The sequence below is a fragment of the Aedes albopictus genome, chromosome 1, assembly GCF_035046485.1.
Source record: "Aedes albopictus strain Foshan chromosome 1, AalbF5, whole genome shotgun sequence".
Taxonomy (NCBI): domain Eukaryota; kingdom Metazoa; phylum Arthropoda; class Insecta; order Diptera; family Culicidae; genus Aedes; species Aedes albopictus.
Window position 1 is genome coordinate 107,594,205 of NC_085136.1, and position 23,191 is coordinate 107,617,395.

A 23,191-nucleotide genomic window follows, 5' to 3' on the forward strand; every position below is an offset into this window, starting at 1 on the left:
AGACGTGGGTCGTAACTATTCAGTTGGGAGCCACTGACTTTTGTTCCCCTGCAATCCGAAAATCTTTGTCTCCGCTTCTTCACACTTCCGGTTCCTAAGTTATACGCCGTGATTAAAAAAATGTCACAGTCACCCATGAATATTTCATCTGCTCATACGTGAATGTTTTTGTTGCATGATAGTCAAGACCATACACCGAAGATTATCATGCAAACTACAGTTTTTGACAGTACATTTTGGATTACTGCTCCCAACGTAAATTATTTCGTTTTGTTTGCTCATATAGTACCCAGATATTTGTTCTTCTCTAATTAATAGCTTGTTTGACTTTATTAAATCGCTGTAATGATTGGAATTACAAATGACAATATTTCAATATATTATTCATCCTTCTTCTACCCATAGACTATTCTTTCAAGGAGTACTATTTTGCACATTTATGAATAACATTACTTTATATCCTTCTATTGGCTTCTACTTTCTATCATTCTAGGCATCTATTTTGGATTCCAATGCGGTAGTAAATAGCTGCATATGAGCTAATTGTCGTTTTTCTGTCAAATACTGACCACTTTATCATGTCTTCCAAATTATCTACTGTCAATAGGACAGATCAGTGAAGTACTAGATTTGTAGTAATGAGCTGAATTTTAGTATGGTGAGAAGGTCAATTCTCCGTTTCTGCAGTGAAATGGTGCAAAAAGCGTGGGTATTATGATTCCTTGCCTAGTTTGATGCTGTATGAGTAAAACTTTGGGCAACAGTGTTGTTGTTTTTTCCATTTCTTGCAACATAAACAACATAGTTATCCAAAGTTTTGCTCAAACAGCATCAAATCAGGCAAGGAATCATAATACCCACGCTTTTTGTACCATTTCATTGCAGAAACAGAGAACTGACCTTCTCACCATACTAAAATTCAGCTCATTACTACAAATCTAGTACTACACCGAACGTGCCCCATTATACCTTTTGTTCTATTCGACCTTTTGTCCATTCGACCTTTTGTCCATTCGACCTTTTGTCCATTCGACCTTTTGTCCATTCGACCTTTTGTCCATTCGACCTTTTGTCCATTCGACCTTCTGTCCCATTCGACCTTTTGTCCATTCGAACTTTTGTCCCTTCGACCTTTTGTCCATTCGACCTTTTGTCCCTTCGACCTTTTGGCCATTCGACCTTTTGTCCATTCGAACTTTTGTCCTTCGACCTTATGTCTTTCGACCTTTTGTCATAGATTCTATTTTGATACGGAGATCAAAAAGTGATATTTGTTTGTTTGAGATAAGAGGTAAAAGTACTGAAAATAATATCTCAATTTTACTCCTGGAACATCATCATCATAGCATATTTAGCTCTTGGTAAGATCTAACCAATAGCAGTGAGCTAGTTGATTGATCTTCAAATATCAAATTTTGCTATTGGCTAAATGGTTTAAGAACAAATTTTTGCTACTATTTTCAGTATTTTACCTCTTATCTCAAACAAACCAACATCACATTTTGATCGTCAGTACTTGACCTCTGCTCGGGAAGGAAAAGAAATCTGTTTGCATGTGCTACACTAGTTTACAGCATTTTAGAACTCGGTAAGCTGATGATCATTTTAAGTGTAGAGCTATGCCCTGAGTTTGAAAACGTGAAGGAAAAAAATAAACAGTAGAGTAGAAATGATTTCGACTTTCCATGCAAGGCTGACGATTCGAAATCGATATTTGCCCTATTTTTGAGCAAAGTTGCTTACTTCGTATATCCCATTCTCCGTAAGCAATGCTTTGATTGAGCTGAGATATTTACTCTTACTCGGTAACTATTTTGCAGGCACGTTGTGAATTTTTTTTTCTTGTTGAAAAAAAAAATCTGTTTTGTTTTTGAAAATTTTGTAAAAATTCAAGGAGATTGTCCCATATACTGACCAATATCTCGACTTTCACCAATCTGACGCAAAAATGTGTTCAGATGATTGAAAAATATTCAGCTATTTTCAACTTTCAACTTCCATTTCACGAAAATCAGTTTGAAAATTGACAGGCTGGGGGGTGGTGACATAATAGAAAATCGAAATTTGTGTCATCCTTATAAGTTCAAACTTCTATCAGAACATACTTCTGGACAGAGAAACAAAGTTCGTGTTTTATTTTCTTTAATCATTATTATCTTTTGTTGATTTTTTATGCGAAGGTCCACTCTCTTGTAACAATGTGGTACAAAAGAACAACCTATTTTCAAAAGAAGGAAAAATCTCAGATCAACTATGTAGTTTGGTTGCTAACCAACTCATTAGCAGCGTAACTTAAGGGGACAAATCTGCCATAGAGTTAATAGTTCAACTGCCATCAACTACACAAAATTACCACTTGAAAGAAAAACCTCTGATTAAAAGAAGGAAACATTTCTGTTCTCATTTTCAGCAGCCGGACCGCAAACAATGTAACAGTTTGATTTGAATGAACAGCCTATTACTAAAAAAAAGGAAATATCTCAGATGGAGTGAGCAGTATAAGCAGCAGGAAGTACAACGTGTGTGACAATGAGGACGTTCTGCCTTATGCTCATTCGGGATATTGTACATCCGGTTTTATGACGTTCGGCCTAATCGTCGACAGCTGAACAACATTTCCAAATTATGCCTTTTCCCCTTCCAAGGACGGATACTATGGACATTTTTAGCCTTGAAAAACCTTCAGATGCAAAATTTAATTCCCTTTGCTTTTTAATGCTCATGTTATACTACTTTTTCTGTTTTAATAATGTCCTGCAAAATAAAAAGGGGTTGCACACGGCTTTTGAAACATATCTTGCCTTCAAAACCAGCCACATTCATATTTTGGTTCCATTTGATTGAGTAATTTTCTATTTATGCAGAAGTTTCTGTTTTATTTGTATTCCAAAGAAAAGAAGAGATCTCACGATACATAGAAACATTCTTTGCCTTGCTATTAGCTGGATTTGTTCAAATAATGTTCAGTACTGTTTTGATTCGTTCGTATAGAAGTCTCTCCTGCCAAAGAGGAGAGGGTCTCAAGCCATCATAAAACATTTCTTGCTCTCTTGAATCTCCACATTCCAAATTTGGTCCGTTTGTTTGATCATGAAGATTTTTTGCTTTCTTTAATTTCCGTTGATTCTCAAGTTATGCAGAATTGTTCATTTTATTTGTATAGCAGTTTTCTTTTTTCAGAAGATGGAGCGATCTCAAGCCATCATGAAAACATGTTTTGCGTTCTTCACATGCCAAATTTGATTGATTGGTGCTCAAGTTTTGCAGAAATTTTTGTTTATTTTGTATAAGTTCCTCTTTTTCCAAAGGGGGAGCGAAGAGTGGTGGATTTCACGCGTTACGCCACCATAGAAACATTTCTTACCTTCTAAAGCTTCCATATGTCAAATTTGGTTCCATTTGCTCAATTGATTCTCGAGTTTTGCAAAAGTTTTCGTTCCATTTGTATGCAAGCCCCCCCTTCGTAAGAGGGAGGGGTCTCACATTACCATAGCCATAGGAACATTTTTTGCCTTTTAAAACCTCCGCTTGGCAAATTTGGTAACATTTGCTTAATCTGTTCTCGATTTATGCATAAGCTTCCGTCGCATTTGTATGGGAATCATCGTTTTCCACGGAAGGAGGGGTCTCACACACCATAGGAACACTTTTTGCCTTCTGAATCCTCCACATAGCAAATTTGTTTTTTATATGCTAGGTTCTAGAGTTATGCAGAAATGTCCGTTTCGTGCGTATGGGAGACCCCTTTCCAAAGGGAGAAGGCGTCTTACATCACCGTAAAAACATTCCTCACTTTATGAGCTCCCTACATGCCAAATTTTGTTATTTTGGTCCTATAGCATAGCATATTCTGCTGAGATCCGTGAAGCTCTTGAAACCTCAAATGACATTGGAAAACACTATGGGAATGTTCCAGGTCAGCAAAACTATCTATGAGTTCAGAACTTCAGGTCTACACTCGTAACATCAGCTACATCTGACATACTGAGTAGCGTTTCATAACACTAGTTTACAGCATTTTTGAACTCGGTGAGCTGATGATCATTTTTGGTGTAGAATCATGCCCTGAGTTCGAAAACGCGAAAGAATAAAATTACAGTAGAGCGGAAATTTTTTCGACTTTCCATACAAGGTTGATGATTTGAAATCGATTTTTGTTCTATTTTTAAGCAAAGTCGCTCACTTCAAACATCTCATTCTCCGTAATCAATGCTCCGATTGAGCTGAAATTTTTACTGTAACTCGCTTACATATGATATGTCAAAGAAACGCCGAGAAAGAATTTTTAAGTTGTTTTTTTCTTATTGAAAAAAATAAATTTCTTCAAAAAATTTTGAGAATTCTGCTAAAATTTAAGAAGATCGTCCCTAAAACTCGCCAAAATCATGAATTTCTTCAATCTGACGCAAACCATGTATTAAGATGATCGAATGGTATTGTATTCAGCTTTTAATTTATGAAAAAAAAAAATTAAAATTGGTTGAACAAAACGCAAGATATTTGAAATTTAGTAAATTACATATTTTGAAAAGTTGCAAAACTCGATATTGAGCTAAAACTCAAAAACTGTTCTACTTAAAAATTTTTGCAGGTCGGTTTCGAAATCAGCACTAAATTGTACTTCAAAAATTTTGGTCGTTGACAGAAGTTCACGACTTTCGTTTTATTTTGTAAACTTGTGTAATCAATCGCGGTGACTGGATCAACCTGAAGTCTACTATCTACTCTAATGAACCTCTGAGACATTGGGGGTCGTCCAAACTATCCTGAAGTTTAGCTCTTGATAGTAACAGTAGTTAGCCTCACGATGAACTTTAGACTGTAATCTGTAATCCCCCTGGCCTAGCATGAGTCAATTCAAGACAGTTTTGAGATATTCCAGATCAACAACACTACTCTGGAGACCATAGCTTCAGGTCTACACTTGTGATAATAGCTTTTGCCACTACGTTTGGTAGTGCTACATAATCCACTGTACTTACCAAAGCAGTTAGAGGAACAATACGTGTTGTTATATATTTTTGGGATATTATGGGCTCCTTACTGTTATGAAGCTTAGTTGATAGAAACAACCACTGTAACCTTCAGAAGACTTACTGGACATGATGGATTACAAATCGAAGCTTTGTATAACGAAAAAAGTTAAAGTTACACCCGTAGACTTAAGGATCCAAACTCAAGAACAGTTTGTATGACCTAGGATATCCCAACTGATCTGATATTGTCTATTGAACTTTCAGAAGACTTACTGGACGTGATCGATGACAAATAGTAGCTTTGAATAATGAAAGAAGTTACCGTTACACCCATAGACTTAAGGATCTAAACTAAATAATAATTTGGATGACTTAGGATATCCAGAAAAGTATTCCGCATAATATTCTACCGTTTTTATACTATTGACCACCAAAACTGGAGAAAACGTTGAAAAAACTCCAGAATAACACTTGGAAAAAATCCATCTTCAAAGGGTTGAACAGATGCCATCTTGAATTTAAATCCGCCATCTGGGATTTTAGACCGCCATCTTTTATATTCTGGTCACCATTTTTGAACTCCAGACAACTTCCCCTTATCAAATATAATCCATAGTGCATGGTTTTGGAGCCTAAAACACCATTAAACAGCCACCATCTTAAATATGGGGCCGCCATCTTGAATATTAGGCTACCACAGGCCCGTGCACAGAAGTGGCGCCAAGGGAGGGGTTTTTCCCAATTTCGGCAAAAGGCGGAGGGGCGCCTAGTGTAAAAAGCACCGGGAATGGGGAGGGTTTAACCCCCAAAACCACCCCCTTGTGCACGGGCTTGGGCTACCATCATAACTCCGGAACGCCTTGACCAATCCGGACCACAAACAATGCGGTAAATTTCTGCTCCGATTCGAGCTATAATCTGAATATTTAAAGGAAAGTGCCTTAAAAGTGAGTGACCTTTTTGTACACAGACATACATACATACACATATACATGCATACATACACACATACAGACATCACCTCTATTTTGTCGAACAGAGTTGATTGTTATATGTTACTAGATCCTCCGAGCCTTCTATCAAGAATTCGTTTTTTGAGTGAACATATAGCCTTTCAGTACATCCATATTCAACCTTCCCAATGCATTAGGAAAAAAGTTATACGCTGTATTAAGGGTAAAAAAGACCCATAACCTTACACATTTCAACTCTTTTGGCCTCAAACGAAATACATTTAATGCCTAAATTGTAGTCCGGCCAAAACTACTCAGCTAGGCCATTCTGACCACCGAAGCAAACCGGCTCCGGATGGATTTTAAAAAGGATCAATTCAGGAATTGCTTGTGAAAGTAGATTTTAAAAAATCTCAAGCCAGCAAAACTATGGGCCAACCATCTGAATATTCTTGAATCGGTGCCGGTAGGGAGGACATTTCCAGAACAATCATATATTGAGGAAATTGTACAATGAACTATCCCGCAGTACCACCTCGATGATTTTTTTTTTCACGATTTTATTCTGTTAATATTGTGGAAACCACTTCATGGCAGAAATTCCTTTTATTAGATCCGCAGTAGTTCTTCCAAAAATTTCTCCGGTGTTGTCTGCTTCAGAACCTTCTCCGCGATTACTTCCAGAGACGCAGCCAGAAATTACCTTGTCAAATCAAATCCAAAAGTTATTTTTTCCTGGAATTTTGTGGATTAAATAGTTTTGTGGGAATTCCTTGAATGGTGTCAGCATGATAATCCATCAAAGCTTCCTCCAGAGATCTCTTCGGAACGAATTCCTGCCCGTGTATTTGAGACGTTTTCAGGAATTCTTCCAGAAATTTTCCATGGGTCTTCTTCAAGGCTTGCTCGAGAATTTTCTCATAAAAATTATTTTGTAACGAGTCCATGTTTTTTTCTCGGCAATTCCTTCAGAAATTTCATCTTCATGGATACTTTGGGATACACCTTTAAGGATTGCTATGGACGTTCGTGCTTGTAAGTGTTTATGAATAAATTCTACCAGAAACACTATTGGAATGTACGCTAGGATTTTTTCTTTGGGATTTCTTCAAGCATTCTTCAAGAAGTTTTTCAATAAATTTCAGGAATTTCCCCTGGAATTCATCCAATGGTTTTACAATTCAGCAGACTGTTTTATTAACTGAGATTCGAAGATTCCTTAAGAGATTCTTGCAGAAAATCCTTTAGGAATTTCCACTAGAAATCCATTTTTTTTTTCAGGAACTCTTTCAGAAGTTATGGTTGGACGTTAGGAATTATTCGATATATGTTGGAATTCTTTAAAAATTCCACCAGAACTTCTCAAGAGATTCTTCAAGAACTTCCTCGGAGGGTTTCTCCAGAGGTTCCAGCAAAGATTGCTCAGGATTTATTCAGACCATTCTCCAAGTATTTATTTTTCAAATTTTCCTTAAAATTTTCCAGTTCCAGATTCCTTCAGTGCTTCCCCGAAAAATCTCGCAAAAATTTCAGCAGAAAATTCTTTGGCATTTTTCAAGAAATTCTTCGGTAATTCCTGAGTTCTTCCAAGGATTCCTTCAAAAAATCCTCCTGGGATCCCCCAAAAATTTTTCGGCAGATTTCTCTAAAAAATCCTACCATTTTTTTGTCTACAATTCCTCCAAAAAATTCGAAAGGAAGTTTTAGTTGGAATTACTAATAGAGTTCCTTCAAAAGTTTTTTTTTAATTATTCTTGGAATTTTACCAGAACATGCTTCATCGATTTCTATCCAGGAATCCATCCAAAAAAATTAAAAAGAATTTATTCTGGAAATCTCCAGAGGTATAACTATTTAGGAGATTTTAAAGCGATTTCTTTGGACTACCATCTAAAATATTCTATTGAAGTTCATTCTTCTAATCTTTCAATAATTCTTCTATCACTTATTGTGCAATTACTGGAAGAAAATCGGAAATAAATTCTGAATGAATGTCTGAAACAGTTCCAGGAGGAATCTCTGAATGAATCGAAGGAAAAATCTGACCAAACCACAGGAGCAATTTGTTTACAAAAAAAAACTCGTGAAATCTTCTGCAGAATCATTTGAAGATTTTCCTCATTTCATGGAATTTGCAGAAAAACATTTGGAAGAATTTCTAAATACAGTTTGGTAGGAATTTCAACAACAAAATTTGCAGGTGTTTTCAAAAAACTCCACGGAAAAACTTTTGAAAAATTCCCTTGCTGAAATTCATTGAAAAAGGCCTAAAATACCGAAGGACTCTGGTAACATTTTTAAAGGATTCCCTGAGAAAAAAAACCATTACAAATTATGGGAGGTACTCTTGCATGAACATCTAGAGGAACATCTGAAGAAATCTCAGTTGAGTCCTCGAAGGAATCTCAGGAGAAATTTTTGGAGACATCCTGGAGGAATATTTGGAGAAACTTCCTTGATGGAGTTCCCAGAAAAGTTAATTTACGATATTTTGGGATAAATCCTGGAGCAATCTTAAAAGAAAATTCTTGAAGGTTTCCAGCAGGTATTCCTGGAGTAATCTGTGGAGGTTTTTTCCAAAGAAATCCCTGGAGAACCAGCTAGATAAGTTTCTGTAAAGATTCCTAGAAGAAATTGGGAAAGTTCTAAAGATATTCTTGTAAAAATTCCTAGAAAATATTTCTGAATGAACTGATTGAAGAAACCGTGCAGAAATTCTTAGACAAATTTCTGAATAAGTGCATTCCTGAAGGAAATCCTGTTGGAATCTCTGTATGAACTCCCGCACGAATCTGTGAAGGAATTCTTTGACAAATTTCTAAAGAAATGCATTCCTAAAGAAAATCCTGATGAAGCTCCCGCAGAAATCTCTGAGGAAATTCCTGCTGGAATGACTGTATTAAATAAGGCAAGATTCTTTGGAAGTGGTCCTGCAGGATTCTCCGAATGAATCCCTGAAAAAACTTCTGGACACATTCCTGCGAGAAATGCAATGGAATTTTTGATGAAATTCACAAATGAACAAATCTGGTGGTCTTCTTGATGAAACAATTGCCATATTTTTTTTAAGAATTACTTAAAAATGGAGAAACCGCAAGAAGACTTCCTTAACGAATATTTGAAAGAATTTCTGAAAGAATCCCAGCGAAAAATTCTAGAGGAAGCCATGGGGACATTTTCGAAACATTTTATTATCGGATCCCTATATGAATTTCTTAAGCAATTCCAGGAGGAATGCCGAAAGGAATCAGTGGAAATCTGCCTTAAAGAATTCTTGGAGAAATTTAAAAAAAAATATTCTTAAGGGAATGTCCTATGGAAGTGTTTGGGATATTTTTCTACAATCGCTCGAAGAAATTCTGAAGCAATCGCGGGAGGAATTTCTGAAAGAAACCTTGGAAAAGTTCTCCGGGGGAAATTTTTTAAAAGAATCCAAGGAATTATTTCTGAAGAAGTCTTGGGTTTTCTTCCAGAATTTTCTCTTAAGAATTATTTTGAAGCTAGCCCATGTTTTTTTTTCAGGAACACCCTCACAAATTTCATTATTTGAGATATTTCTTCGTTCCTTTAGAAATTAGATATTTATCCACAAATACCATCAGAAAATTCTCAACAATTCCTTCTAGAAGTTCCTGCGAAGGTTTCTTCAGAGGTTCCTGCAAAGATTGCTAAGGGTTCATTCAGGCCATTCTTTAAGTATTTATTTTTAAATTTTTCACAAGTGATTCTTTCAGAACTTCTCCAAAGAATCTCGCAGGAATTCCAGCAGAAATTTTCCCAGAATCTATTCCTTGGAATTTTTCAAGAAATTTCTCTGTAATTTCTGAGTTCTTCCAAGAATTTCTTCAAAAAAGCCTTCAGGGATTCTCTAAAAATTGCCACCATTTTTTTCTGTCCACAATTTCTCCAAAAAATCTAAGGGATGTTTTAGTTGAAATTACTTCTAGAGTTCCTCCAAAAGTATCTCATGAAATTTTTCGAGGAATTCTACCACATAATGCTCCATGGATTTGCATCCAGACAGAACTCCATCCAAAATTGGAATTTAAGAGGGTGCTGCCAACTCCGAATACGATTTGAGACGAAATTCCTCAATTGGCGTTTATTTTTGGGGCAACGATATTCACAAGTGGATTACAGTCTCCACTAGAGTTTAGGAAGAGATGAAAACACCACAGAAAGTGTCGATTGAGAGTACATTGCAAACTGTTTCATCGTCGAATTTTCCATCATATGTAGCACAAGAAAAGAACGGGAAATGAAGTGATATTTTTCACAAGGCAAACTAAAAAAACCTGTGAGAAGCTATTATTTCTGTATGACGTTTATTTAATGATGAACTTAAGCTAGATACATAGCACTTGTTTATACTTAGGTCTATATTATTCAATAAACATGAACATTATTATTTCGAAAGTTACGGAATTTCCTTCGTTTTTTTGGAAGCTCTTTCGATTTCAATTCGATACATTGCCTCAATAATATCATTTGAGACATTTTGCTGTTCAATAATTTTTGCGGTTAGATTTTGCAGCAGGTCTTCAATTTTTTGCATTTTTCCTTCAATTTGGCTTAACTTGGTGTCGACACTAGAAATCTGCTGCTTCAATTGATAATTAGTTGGTGGACAATCCAATACGAAGTCACCCACGCTTTTTTCGTCACAAGATGTATAGCGAGAGAGCTGTTTTGACGTATTCCTTATACTATCTTTCCAAGCGCAATTCACTGGGTTTTCATGAATTAATAATACTCTAAGCGCACGGAATTGATTAATTGCGAAATGTGTCAAATTGTTACTGTGGAGATAAAGGTAGGAAAGCAAAGGCATGTCCCAATTGCAGACGTTAAAATGTTGAAGTCGATTATTGTCAAGATGTATTTTATTGAGCGATGGCAGACTCACCGGACCGTCACTGTAAATGTGTTTTATTTTATTAGAAGAAAGATAAAGTTCTTCCAAATTTTCCAACCCATTTAACTGGTCCATTTGAACTGTTTCTATCAAGTTGTATCCAAGATATAAAATTTTCAAATGTTTTAACCGATTAACGTTCTCTGGGATTTGTGCCAATTTTGTTTTTAAACACCGGAAATCGCTCAGTTTGTAGAACATATCAGGTTTAATAATCACATTTACAGTATATGTGTTGTATAAATAAATGTAGTCTAACTTAGGATTAATGTGGATTGATGTAATAGATCCACCTTTAAATTGAATTTCGTTGCACTTCTCAAATGGGTCAGTGAAATTATATGGGAGTATGTCCACTATTGCATTGACAAAATGATAAATTGTTTTATGTTTTGGGATTTTTCCTATCGAGGCTGCATCAGCAAGCCAATTAAAGTCATATATTATAGTTGAATTTTCCGAGTTTGAACCTGAACGCACAGTGAACGGTTTTATGCCGTTGAGTGAAATCATCACAATTAGTCTGTAAGAGGTATTTTGGAATCAATTTAAAACAAATAATATTTTCCACAATTATACTTACATAGCCAAAATTCCTTGCATCCTGAATGAATTTTCGACCGACTTCACTTTCACTGATAGAACTGATGTTTGATGTTTGAGGAGTTGTTCCGACCGCTTTTTATACGTTTTCGGTGGTTCAGAACCTCAGAGTAGCATTAGGGTGGTGCGATATTTTGCTTTTTGTTAGCAGTAAATTTTATGTGATTTTTTTTATTTGTAAACAGTGCTGACTTCCGAGTGTGCTATCACTTATCAGATAAAAAGCATGCCAACGCAGAGTCGCATGGGTGTGAATTCGTTAGTTATTATTTTTATATTTTCGCTTTGTTCGCTGCATTTATTCAAACAAACTTGGAATGATGACCCAAGCAACCAAAAGTTCGCATTTCACTTCATAGACGAACTCAGAAGTTCACATCTAGTTCAAAATAGGATCCCCAGAACTTCAGTTCCGAATGAAGTTCGTTTAACAGCCACGGTTACTTGAAAGTTCAATACAATTCACCTTCACTTCTTTCTTCCGACATTAAAGTTTACAACAGGAGAGTACTGAACTTGTTTCGAACCTATGATTTGAAGTTTAGTTATAGTTCTAATCGTACCTTAAGTCAACTAGAAAGTTCACAATGAATATGTACTGGGCTTTTTTATCGACTTTTCAGTACAAGGAAAGTTCTGCCTGGAACTTTATAAGCGACTAACAGCAAACGTCAAAAGTAAAATGTTTACGTTTCATAATTAACATTTCAAGCTTAAAATTAACAGCGGAATAAAATGGATTATTCAAAAACTATTAAAAAGAATGGCCTGTTTTACTATCATCGTAAAAAACTGTTGGCAAAATGGGAAAAGGAAAACGAAGCTACTGCTCAGCCAGGTATTTATACATGTTTATATTTATTTTTTTTTATAAACCCTTACATTTGTTAATTTATTGATCCTATAGAATTGCAACAACCCTCTTCTTCTAAAAATGTTCCGAACCCGAAAAACGTAGATGTTCCTAGACCACGACTTCAATCTCTTACGGAAGAAAACGATGGAATTGACGATTTTTCGACGAGTGATGACGACCTTTGTGACGACGAACATATATCATTTGATACTGATTATTGTAATGATGCATTGGATCAAATGGACTTGAACGAGTGTATTAGATATTGGGCTCTGAAAACAAATCAATCTCACGAATCCATAAACTTGATTATGGAGATAATCAGGAGAAAAACTAACGAGAAAAGATTGCCCCGCTCAGCAAGAACGCTACTAAAAACATCCCGAAGTGCAACCTCAGAAATCGTTGCAATTGCTGGTGGACAGTTCTGGTACAAAGGCATCAAGCGAAATCTCTGCGATTATTTTCGGTAAGCGAAAATAAGGGGATTCCCTAAACAGCGTGAACTGCTGCGATAAATATCATCAAGGAAAAAAGTAGAAAATCATGGCTAACACAGTTATTTATGCTGTTTAGTGAATTCCTTTAACAATTTATTTTCATTTATATATAAAAATTCGTTTACTTATTTTTCACAGACACACAGAAAAGTCATTCGACATTTCGATCAACATTAACATTGATGGGATTCCTGTGTTCAAAAGCAGCAAATTGCAGTTTTGGCCCATACTGTTCAACATTACAGAAATGCCTGAAATTGCACCTATGACCATTGCTATATTCTATGGCCAAACCAAACCAACTAGCCTTGATGATTTCCTCAAGCAATTGGTCGAAGAGTTAATCGATGTGCTGAATCACGGAATTTCGATCAACGATCACAAGATCAATGTCAAGCTTCGCTGCTTTATTTGTGATTCACCCGCTCGTGCATTTCTTAAAGGTTTGCTTGAGTTTAGTATCCTTGCTTTGGTTTTCAAATAAACATATATTTTACAGGTGTCGCCAATTTCAATTCCAAAAGCGGTTGCCTCAAATGCGAGTGTGAAGGCGAATATTCTCACGAGTCTCGAACGGTTGTCTTCACCTCGATTAACAGTACAAAACGAACAGATGAAATGTTCAGGAAAAATGCATACAACCATCACCAAAAGACAACCACTCCCTTACTGAAAATACCCAACATAAATCTGATCGAAGATGTTATTGTAGGAGACCGTTTGCACCTCATAGATTTGGGCATCATGAAGCGATTGCTACTTGGTTGGCGGGATGGAACTTTGGGTTATGCTACACAATTGTCATCGCAACAGACTGGTAAAATCTCACAGATGCTAAGCCACATACTATTGCCTACTGAAATTCATCGAAAATTACGTGGATTGGATTTCTTGTCGTTTTGGAAGGGTTCTGAGTTCAGCAGCTTTTTACATTATGCAAGCATAGTAGTGCTTAAAGAGTTTCTTCCTGACGACAATTATAAGCACTTCTTACTACTCTTTTGTGCTATTACTATGTTATCTTCGGAAAACTACAAATCAAACTGGCACGTTGCTAGAAAAATGCTGGAAAAATTTGTTGAGGAGTATATGGAGCTTTACGGCGAACAATTTTTGACTAGCAATGTGCACAACCTACAACATATCGTAGATGAAGTTGAGCGGTTTGGACCGTTATCGACATTTGCAGCCTATCCTTTCGAAAATGCCTTGCAACGAATAAAACACCTGCTTCGAAGTGGGTGGAAAAGCCTTGAACAAGCCATCAACAGGATGTCTGAAATTAACTCCAAAGATTATTACACAACCGCTAGATCGAAATCTCGAGATCAAAAATATCCTTCTGTTAAAATCTGTGGAGATAAAAAAGTTATTGATGTAAATGAAAGCTGTTTTTTAAGCAGTTCTGATAGAAACTGTTGGTTTCTTACTCATAGGAACGAAATTGTACGCTTCGAACATGTGCTAGAGACTCCTGAGTTGCTCATCAATGGGAAAATCATGACATCAAAAACTGATTTCTTTACATATCCTATAGCATCGTCTTTTTTGAACATATATCTCTCTAAAAAGAGCAGTTTGGCTCGGTTTGATTCACAGTTTAGTTGTAGTGACATCAAATGTAAATTAGTTGCAATTGAATTTGGGGATCATCAAGTGTTTATTCCATTGGTGCATACATTTATAAAATCCAACAGTTGAAATATTTTACGATGAACAGAAAATTAAAATAATTCAAAACCATTTTGCGTATGAAAGAGAAGATTACATATTTATGTAAATTGACTTCTAAAGAAAAATAATCAGATAACAATGATTGAAAAAAAAGCCTTTTCATGTACTTTCATGTAAAATATTATGAGAATAAAAATATTTTTTTTGATTAAAACCTGCATTAAAAAAAATCTTAAAGTCTTCGTTATATGCAGTCTTTGATAACAGTTAATCAGTGCGTGCAGTTATTCGCTGGAATCGTTCACATCACTCGAGTCGGTTGGAATGTCTGCATGATCTAAAGCGTCTGAAGAGTTTACGGCCGAACCAGCATCCTCAGACTCGGGCTCATCGAAACTCTCGCAACTCATCGCAGCTTCATCGATCTGGTCACCTAATGCGTTGCACGATCCACCAACAGGTTCCGATTTCACGTCCTGCTCCAATGCCTTCGTTTGTTTCCTGCGTCTTACATGCCGGGTTCCTCGACGAATGCCAATAGCGATCGAGCGTTTGAGCGAGTTCTTCAGTTTTTTCTTAAAAAAGTCCGCCAGCTTCCGTTGGGTGACGACTTCCGTTTCGTCGCTTCCGATCTGCTGGAAAACCTGAAGAATATTGCGGTTTGGCATTATGGCAAGCTTAGGCCCTTTCCGACTAGCTCCCGTCCACGTGCACTTCGTTTGAAAATCTTTACTGAATAGCATATCCAGAACGCAAAGCATGCGATTATCTGCACAGTCACCACTGACGTTCAGGCGCAACCATTTAACCTAGAATGATACAAATTGAAAATGAAATACCTAGTGGCAATCTATGTTTGCGATGTACAGGGAAATGATTCACAAACGGTACGTGTTCATAATAGAGGTAATAAACTATAGAGGAAGAATGTCGCTGGCGTCGCTGCCGAAACATCTCTTGCTGGCGGAGATAGGCCGGGCTATAAGTGTCAAAGCGAAAAAGTATGCAGTTTGACAGATAGATACCCGACATATGTGCGAGCGAGAACAAAGGGAACAGCAGCGACATTCGTCCTCTATAGTTTATTAACTCTATTGTGTTCATCCTCCTCTTTAATTAATAGCAGGTATATTCTACCGCTTTTGCGTTCAAGTATCTGTGTCCATATGAACTGAACTAAACTGGGTTGGGTTTGCAAGTAGTTCGTTTGCGTTTCTGAAGAGCCACTTTTTACATACCGCGCCACATAGGGTCTGTGACCATTTGGGCATGCGGACCTATTATGGACACAGAATTCAATATTTGTACATGGCTATATACTGTATGTATCTCTCAGTGTTCCAAACATCAAGTCAATTGATCAATAATTGGTCAAAAGTTATAGCACCAAGTGCCCAAAATAGATCTGCCTGCCCAAATGGCCCCAGACCCTACCATATCTCAAATGATTAGTGATAGCGGAAAAAGCCATTGGTAATCAAGTGTGTACCTCATGTATGAGCGAGCACATCAATGAAAACATATGAATTTGAAAATCACTGTCTTGAAGACAGAACCACTTGTTGTCTGCTGATAGGTTAGAGATGTTCATTTTTTTCAAGCGCTAAAACACAGCGGCATGGTAATGGCTTTTACACCGTTATCACTAATCATTCGATAAACAAGGCAGGTTGATATTTTATTTTCCAAAGGATTCAGTTTGATCGAATAGGCTCGCTATGAAAAATGCAAACGTGATTGTCTTCAAAACCAGTTTGATCATTTTCTAGTTCAAAATCATTATATTTACCATGTTTGATCTGAATTCGTTATCCGCCAGTTTTTCCTCCAGGTCAGCAAGCTGTTGGTCCTGTTCCATGGGATCGAATCGGAAAGACAGTGGCTCTTCCGGGTTATTTGCGGCACACGAGCTCAATTTTCGGATGGCGTCCAAGATGAACTCATTTTGTGTGGCGATGTCCGCTACACGCCTTTCAAGCAGATCTAAACGACGATTGATTTGCTGCTGCTGTTCCAAGATTTCAGTCAACAATTTGTGTACTGCATTGTTGGTTTCACCTGCTTGATGCTCTGACTCGTATGTCACATATTGAACGGTAGCGATGTTGTCCTCGGCGACTTCCTCATAGCCACAGTGGCTGGACTGTGCTGGTCCTTGCGGAAGAATTTCATACGGAGATGTTTCAGCGTTGTTTTCAATGACTGGAGCAAACACAGGGGCTTGTGATGATGCAGGTAGGGATGTACTTTCCGGATGAAATGCATCACCAGCATTACCTCTTACCTCGATGACGATGGGAAGCGGCGAATGTGATACCAGCGAGTCGTTGGCGGCAGCTGGAAGTTGTACGTTCGATGTTGAAGCTTGAGGTGCTGGGAGAGATGGGTGGAGGCTCGTGTTTTCCAGAATGAGCATTTTTTGGAAAACATTGGTGTCGCGGCTGGTGGCCTTTCTTTTACGTCGCTGGAGTTCACTGACGTCGGAAGATGACTCGCCAGATAGTTCTTCCAATAATCGCTTTGCCTCAGCAAAAGATGAAACCGGATTCCGTTTAACCATGCATTTATATTTGAGCCACGATTTCTTTGGACAGCTCCCTTCATCACGGATCAACTTTTCTTGCTCCGAGACGGTTTTTGCGTTCGGCCAAAGAACAATGTTTCCGTTTCGGGAGCTTCGCAGCCATTTATCTGGAACAACCGACAATTCTTTGCAGCCTCTGGCGTTGGTCGTTTCTACGACGGCGAATGGCATTGCTGTAGGTTTGGATGAATTATTTAATGGGCATTTATAATTATTCAAGTCAATAGACGTACCTTAGCGAGTAAACCAGTATCACAAGTAATAAATTAAAAGATTTCGCTTGACCGCAACAGAAATGTAGCTCGAATGATTTGAGGTTCGCGAGAAAGCTGCAGCAGAAACAAAACAAACAAGAACTGTCAAGGTGAGTTTACGAAAAGTTTCGCGTGAACTCAATGTAAACTTTGATGTTCATAATGGGTTTCAGATGAACTTATCAATGATTTTTAAGTTTATAAAAAGTTCTAAAGCGTTTATGATATAGAATTTTAATTCTGAAATCAACGCATGGAGTAAAATCCAATGGAGTCCAGCAAAATTCATATGGTGAAGTGGTATGCATCCTGATTATAAAGAGGAAGGTCTAAGTTCGAGACTAATGGTGAGTACTTCAAATATACAATTTATATTAAAAATTTCAATAAATTATGAAATCTCTATAAGGGAAAATAAAACCAACGATAAACATTCCTTGAAACATTCTTCTACAACTGAAGTGGGCAACAAACTTAAAAAACCAAAAATTGTAGAAAAATATCTACTTTTTGTATTTTCGCGGCTTTACTCATTTTGTTGAAGTTTATTTTGGAGCTGAATAGAGTTCTATACAGCGGTATCAGTAAACTTTTTGTGAACTTTGAAGGCATGCTATTAGAAGTTCTAATAGGAACCGAAAGTGAACTTGATGGTTCGGTTAACTACTTAAAAAGTAAGCTGAATAGCATTCTCTTCATTATCCTTCCGGGAGCTGATTAAGCTTAAAATTGCTCTTTTATCCGAACTTTTGGTTGCTTGGGGAATGCTACATATGCGGGAGTGAACTCCTTGTAAACAGAACGTAACTTACAGCTCTTGATTAAGCTGAGAACTCTCCAAGGTGTCCATTGTAAACGGTAGTCAAGTCCCACGCTCCGTTTGTTGATTTCTTGTACATTTTCGATTGTTCTGGTCAATCACGGAGCACAACTGCAAATTGTGAGGTCAGTTAAATTCATGTTCATTTGATTACCCTGCTTGGTTAAACTGCCGACTCGCGACAAATCTTATGCATGAAAAAAGAAAAATCTTGGAAAGCTGAAGTTAGTTTTAAAATTCAATAATAATTATAAGCATAACCTGTAGTTTCTGGTACCTCTGGTAACTTCATATTCGCTCTAAAAATCGTTTAACATTATATTATACACTGGCGAGACTTCCATCGACCACGCATTCGATGATTGTTTGGACACAGACCAACAGATGTATCACTTGAAAAAAAAAGCTATTAAAATCATCGTCACGAAAACATAATCGCTCAATGCTAACCACGTTGTATTTCGTAAACTCACTGGGTAGATGGCGGTAGTGGGCCAACGTCAAACAGGAGCGACAACGATGCGAGCGCCATAAGCGAGAGATTTGCGAACTACAAAATATTTGAATTATCCGTTAAAAAAGGAAACGATGGAAAGTAAGTAGAGTAAGACGACTGTTTGTCTGTGGTTTGGAGTAAATGTCTTTCCTTCGTTTCAAAGTTTACCACTAGCGCCTTCTGTTTCGTGAAAGCGCGTTTTGTGCAAAATGTGCACCAGAGATGATGGAAATATTTCAAGGAAACCTATCTTGGTGGTTGGTCTGTTTTTCTGTACAACGCCTATAAATACAGCCATTGGTTGTGGTGTAGATACGATTATGGTCAAAGTGGCGTTCATAGAAAAAAATAAACAAAAATATACTCTTTAAACACATCAAATTGAGCAAAATAAGCTTGACACTCTTTAAACGCTCTGATTTGAATCACATCGAGTAAAATTATTACAATTATATTAAAATAAAAAACTTTTCAGATTTGAGTTTTTCACCCAAGTGCGGTACACCCTAGGTTTGATTCTATGTGGTTTATGCATATGCGGCGAGAAAAAAAATCATCGGCGAGAATTGCGATAACAGCTCTGACCGCACAATGGGATCAATTCAAAGTTCGAAATTGAAATCGTTTCAATCCAACGGAAAGTAAATGTAGCGTTGTTTGAACAGTTGATGAGCACAGCACAAATTTAGTCGCACTTTCGCAGCAAAATAAACGACGCATAACCAAGAACAATCTTACGAGAGGTACACTCAAAAAAGTTTTCGAGGCTCACACTCTCATGGTTTAGTTTTCAAAATGATGAATGGCATCATATGTTTTCTTTTGTGATGTAAAAGATAATTTAAAAATTCAAAACAAATATTTTAAAACACAATTTAATTTCAAAACTTTACTAATATCAACCTACAATATGCCCTTGTGTTTTTAACTGAATCCACTGTTCGTGTTGGGAATTTTTGGAACTTTATCTCAACCCGAATTTGCAAACATTCATATGGCATTGCAGTGGAGCAGCCCCAAGTACAAAACAAACATACCGTAAAATGGGGTAGCATTGATCAGCACAAACTTGCTCATGAAATTTTAAAATCACCATTTTCATTGAATTTGTTACTGATCACGAACTTTGTTTTGGTTAAACAGCTCAAATACAGCTACGAAGAGATATAAAGGGTCATGGAAATCGAGTTTCATGAATGTTTAAATGAACCGATTATTCTTTACTGTTTTTCTTATTGCAGATTGATACATTTTCAAAAATCCACGTTTTGCATGAAATTTACAAACATTGTGGAACTCAAAATTCCTCTACCAGCTACACATGACTTCGAACCGATCAACTTTATAGGTGAAACTTGAGAATAAACTCCGATAGAAAATTGCCACATCTCTAGGTATTATTTATAGCTTTGATATTTTTTAATTTTATTTTATTTTTTCAAATACCTCCAAATGTTTATGACCACTTGGACTTTTGGCATCGAATATGAATTTGGGGACCTCGATTTAAACTTGTGCAGGTATTGTAACAAAAACAAATACTGACTACTTGAGTGATCAAAAATACCCCATTTCCAAATCAGATGATAAATTGTACATAATAAAGTTTTTTTTTATGGAAAGTAAGCTCGGATTACAGTTCTTGTGAACAACTGGACCACTGAATACTCGCACTTTTTTCCTGCGAACAAGTTTGAATATGCAAACACTAATCTAGTGCAGCATGCAAACATTCAATCTGGATCTGCCTCCTGCTGTACTTCCAAAGTTACCCACTTTTAGGGTTCTTAAATGCCTTGTTTTATTTTTCGTTTCCTGATTTCTATGTCAAGCTGCAATGTTTGAGAATATGTTTATTGCGAATGAATCATTTGAAAAAAAAAAAGTAAACTGCCACACATCAACTAGCAGATAACAAACCACCATTCGTGATGGAGCGGCGACTTGAACAGAGCATCCACCTCATCTGGGAGAAGGGTAGACGACAAAAAAAAATCCGTTCGCGCATGTTACACTAGTTTACAGCACTTTGGAACTCGGTAAGCAGATGATCATTTTCAGTGTAAAATCATGCTCTTAGTTTGAAAACGTGATGGAAAAAATATTAGTAGAGCGGGCATTCTTTCTGCCCTCCACACAAGGCTGACAATGTAAACGTATTTCTAAGCAAAGTTGCTCACTTCATACATCTAATTCTCCGCAACCAATGCCCAGATTGAGCTGAAATGTTTACTCTTACTCGCTTACAACTCTGCATGAACGCTGTGAAAGATTTTTTAAATTGTTTTTTTTTTCATTGAATTTTTTTTTTTTTTTTTTTGAAAATTTTGCCAAAATTCTAAAAAAAGCTGACGAATTTCTCGACTTTCATCAATCCGACGCAAAAATCGTGTTCATATGTCTGGAACACATTTCATTCAGTTTTCCATTAATGCAAAAAGATTGAAGATTGACTGACTGGCAATGCAAGATATTCAAATTTTAGTAAATTCCATTTTTTTAAAAACTGTAGGGATCGATTATCAGGTAAAGTTGAAAAATGTTTCACTTAAAAAAATTGAACACGGTTTCGAAATCAGCACGTAATAAATCATCAAAACAAATGCCGTCGATAGAAGTTCACGACTTTTGTTTTATTTTGTGAACTAGTGTTATCTTTCCCCGTATAGAAAAGGAAGAACATTTTGCTGCCAGTCGTAGCCAACTCATTTGGTGGGGAAATTTCTGTCGATTTGCTCACTCAGAATCCCCAGAATCGAACGGCGGATTCCGTTCGGGAAATGAAAGTTAATTTTTAAGTTACTTGATTTGGATGTTACAAGAATACCTGCTTCGAGTAAGGTGGAACTGGATGAATTTCCTCTCTTTTTTGTTTTTTTTTTTCAAATAACAGAGCAATGTTCTCAAAATTGGAAGGATCAAGGTATCTCATGATTTTTTGTACTGTTAAGTATTGATTCTAAGTTTTACAAATACCAATTTAAACTGTAAAGATATTGTAATGAGTTAAAATTTACAAATAAAATTGAATAAAAAAATCGAAACAATATTTTGAAAACAAAATCTTTGCGATGCTTATGAATGTTTTCCACCAAGAAAAAATCTGGAGAAACCTTGATCCTTCCTCCGAATGTCTATGGAAATCGATTTTGAAAACATTGCTCCGTTGTTCAATAAAAAAAAATCATAAACATAAAATCCCAAATTAATCCACCTAGTGATGATAGTGCCTCTCTCGTCGAACATGTTCTTACAATCTTTCCGGCAACGTAAGTCAAAGTGTTTCTGAATCCGAATATTTTTATAGAAAAGCAAGCATTTTATCAAAGACATCTTTGAATTGAATAAAAACTTATTGATTGCACATAGTCCGACGCTAGGGGCGAGACAGTGCCTAATACCAACGCTAATACCGCCTAATAAATATTAGTTTCCTAATCTTCACCGTTTACCCGAACATTATTTGTGTAGTATGTCATGACTTTTCATACAACAACCATCTGTCACGAAAACGAGAGGTGAAAATACGGTTTGTCTGTTCTCCTTCAATTTGTTCAATATAAATTCAATTAATTTTAGTAAATTATTTTAGCTGTGAACATCAGAGGAGATGACTTTCAAAAGTCGTTGTTGCTGAACCCAAAAAATCAAAGAGGTGGCTGCATCAGATGTGATGTGATTAGACGTGGCTCCAATACAGATCCTAAGCATAAAGCTCATGGAAAACTGTAGTTTTCAGATGTACATATTGAATAAATACATGTAAAATAAAAACCGCATTAAATTAAAGACTATGTTTTTAAACTTTCATTGACCAAACCCAGAATAAATCAGCATTGGAATTAACAGAACAGGGTTATATCGTAATATGGCACAATACACTTCAATGACGTTTTAGGCTTGAATGCTACTGCTTGCTACCGATTGTGGTGGGTCTAGCTAATTGGATGATGGCCATCAAAAATTGATCCAAAGGTAAACTCTTAGGATTTTACCACTTGGAATGATCTGTGTGATTTTGAAGATGATAAATACACACTTTTGATAGTTAGATGTATATCCACTTATCCACGAGCGGTAATGGTGACGGCGGGCAAAACCGTGGGGAAAACTAACCGGAAATCAACTTGGGCGAAAGTCAAAGCGGGTACATTCTCCACTTCACCTCTTCACTCAGCATTAGGCGTCAAAAAACGTCAAAATTTGAATCGATTGGATGTGTCCGCCGCCGCCTTTACCGGATAAGTAGATACGAGGTCCACCAGCCAACTTCTTATTGCTGTTCTGATAACATTCATTCATACAATCTCAAAGCGATGAAGCACGCATTTCTTATTGTTGACATTTCGAGTCATCAAGTTTAATAAGCATGGCTAACTTCGTTCAAATTCAGATTTCCTCTGGGATTAATATGTGCTAATACTGCCTAATACCGCTAATCAATATTAGAGCTGTCCCGCCCCTAGGTCCGACGTTATGTTAAACGTATAAGCAGGGCTGAAAAATATCAGACTTCTCAGTTGACTGCTTGAGCACCTTCACTAACACTGGAGGCTGATC

General features: G+C 36.7%; 3 protein-coding genes across 4 annotated transcripts; 1 reads left to right on the forward strand and 2 right to left on the reverse strand.

Annotated features, from left to right (window-relative positions):
- Positions 1-10,031: 10,031 nt before the first annotated feature.
- Positions 10,032-11,478, reverse strand: LOC134285479 (leucine-rich repeat-containing protein 15-like). The gene is made up of 2 exons (XM_062846287.1): positions 11,428-11,478; positions 10,032-11,367 (listed from the first exon to the last, which is right to left on the reverse strand). The coding sequence occupies exons 1-2, from the start codon at positions 11,445-11,447 to the stop codon at positions 10,347-10,349; spliced, it is 1,041 nt and encodes a 346-aa protein (XP_062702271.1). The 5' UTR covers positions 11,448-11,478; the 3' UTR covers positions 10,032-10,346.
- Positions 11,479-11,776: 298 nt separating this feature from the next.
- LOC134285105 (uncharacterized) lies at positions 11,777-14,504 on the forward strand. Its single transcript, XM_062845158.1, has 2 exons — positions 11,777-13,246; positions 13,303-14,504. The coding sequence occupies exons 1-2, from the start codon at positions 13,051-13,053 to the stop codon at positions 14,502-14,504; spliced, it is 1,398 nt and encodes a 465-aa protein (XP_062701142.1). The 5' UTR covers positions 11,777-13,050.
- Positions 14,440-17,745, reverse strand: LOC109419479 (uncharacterized). 2 transcript variants are annotated; one of them, XM_019693699.3, is made up of 3 exons: positions 17,295-17,745; positions 16,267-17,234; positions 14,440-15,286 (listed from the first exon to the last, which is right to left on the reverse strand). In XM_019693699.3, the coding sequence occupies exons 2-3, from the start codon at positions 17,230-17,232 to the stop codon at positions 14,762-14,764; spliced, it is 1,491 nt and encodes a 496-aa protein (XP_019549244.3). In that variant the 5' UTR covers positions 17,233-17,234; positions 17,295-17,745; the 3' UTR covers positions 14,440-14,761. The 2 variants fall into 2 exon arrangements, with proteins under 2 accessions (XP_019549244.3, XP_029735862.2); XM_029880002.2 differs by having other exon boundaries at positions 16,267-17,745.
- Between the last annotated feature and the right edge of the window lie 5,446 nt (positions 17,746-23,191).

Coding starts and splice junctions, on each gene's coding strand:
- LOC134285479 (XM_062846287.1), bottom strand. CDS start 11,447: ATGCAAGGAATTTTGGCTAT. Junction 11,368..11,427: donor ATGCAAGGAATTTTGGCTAT/GTAAGTATAATT, acceptor TACCTCTTACAG/ACTAATTGTGATGATTTCAC.
- LOC134285105 (XM_062845158.1), top strand. CDS start 13,051: ATGCCTGAAATTGCACCTATGACCATTGCTATATTCTATGGCCAAACC. Junction 13,247..13,302: donor CGCTCGTGCATTTCTTAAAG/GTTTGCTTGAGT, acceptor TATATTTTACAG/GTGTCGCCAATTTCAATTCC.
- LOC109419479 (XM_019693699.3), bottom strand. CDS start 17,232: ATGCCATTCGCCGTCGTAGAAACGACCAACGCCAGAGGCTGCAAAGAA. Junction 15,287..16,266: donor ACGAATTCAGATCAAACATG/GTAAATATAATG, acceptor GTATCATTCTAG/GTTAAATGGTTGCGCCTGAA.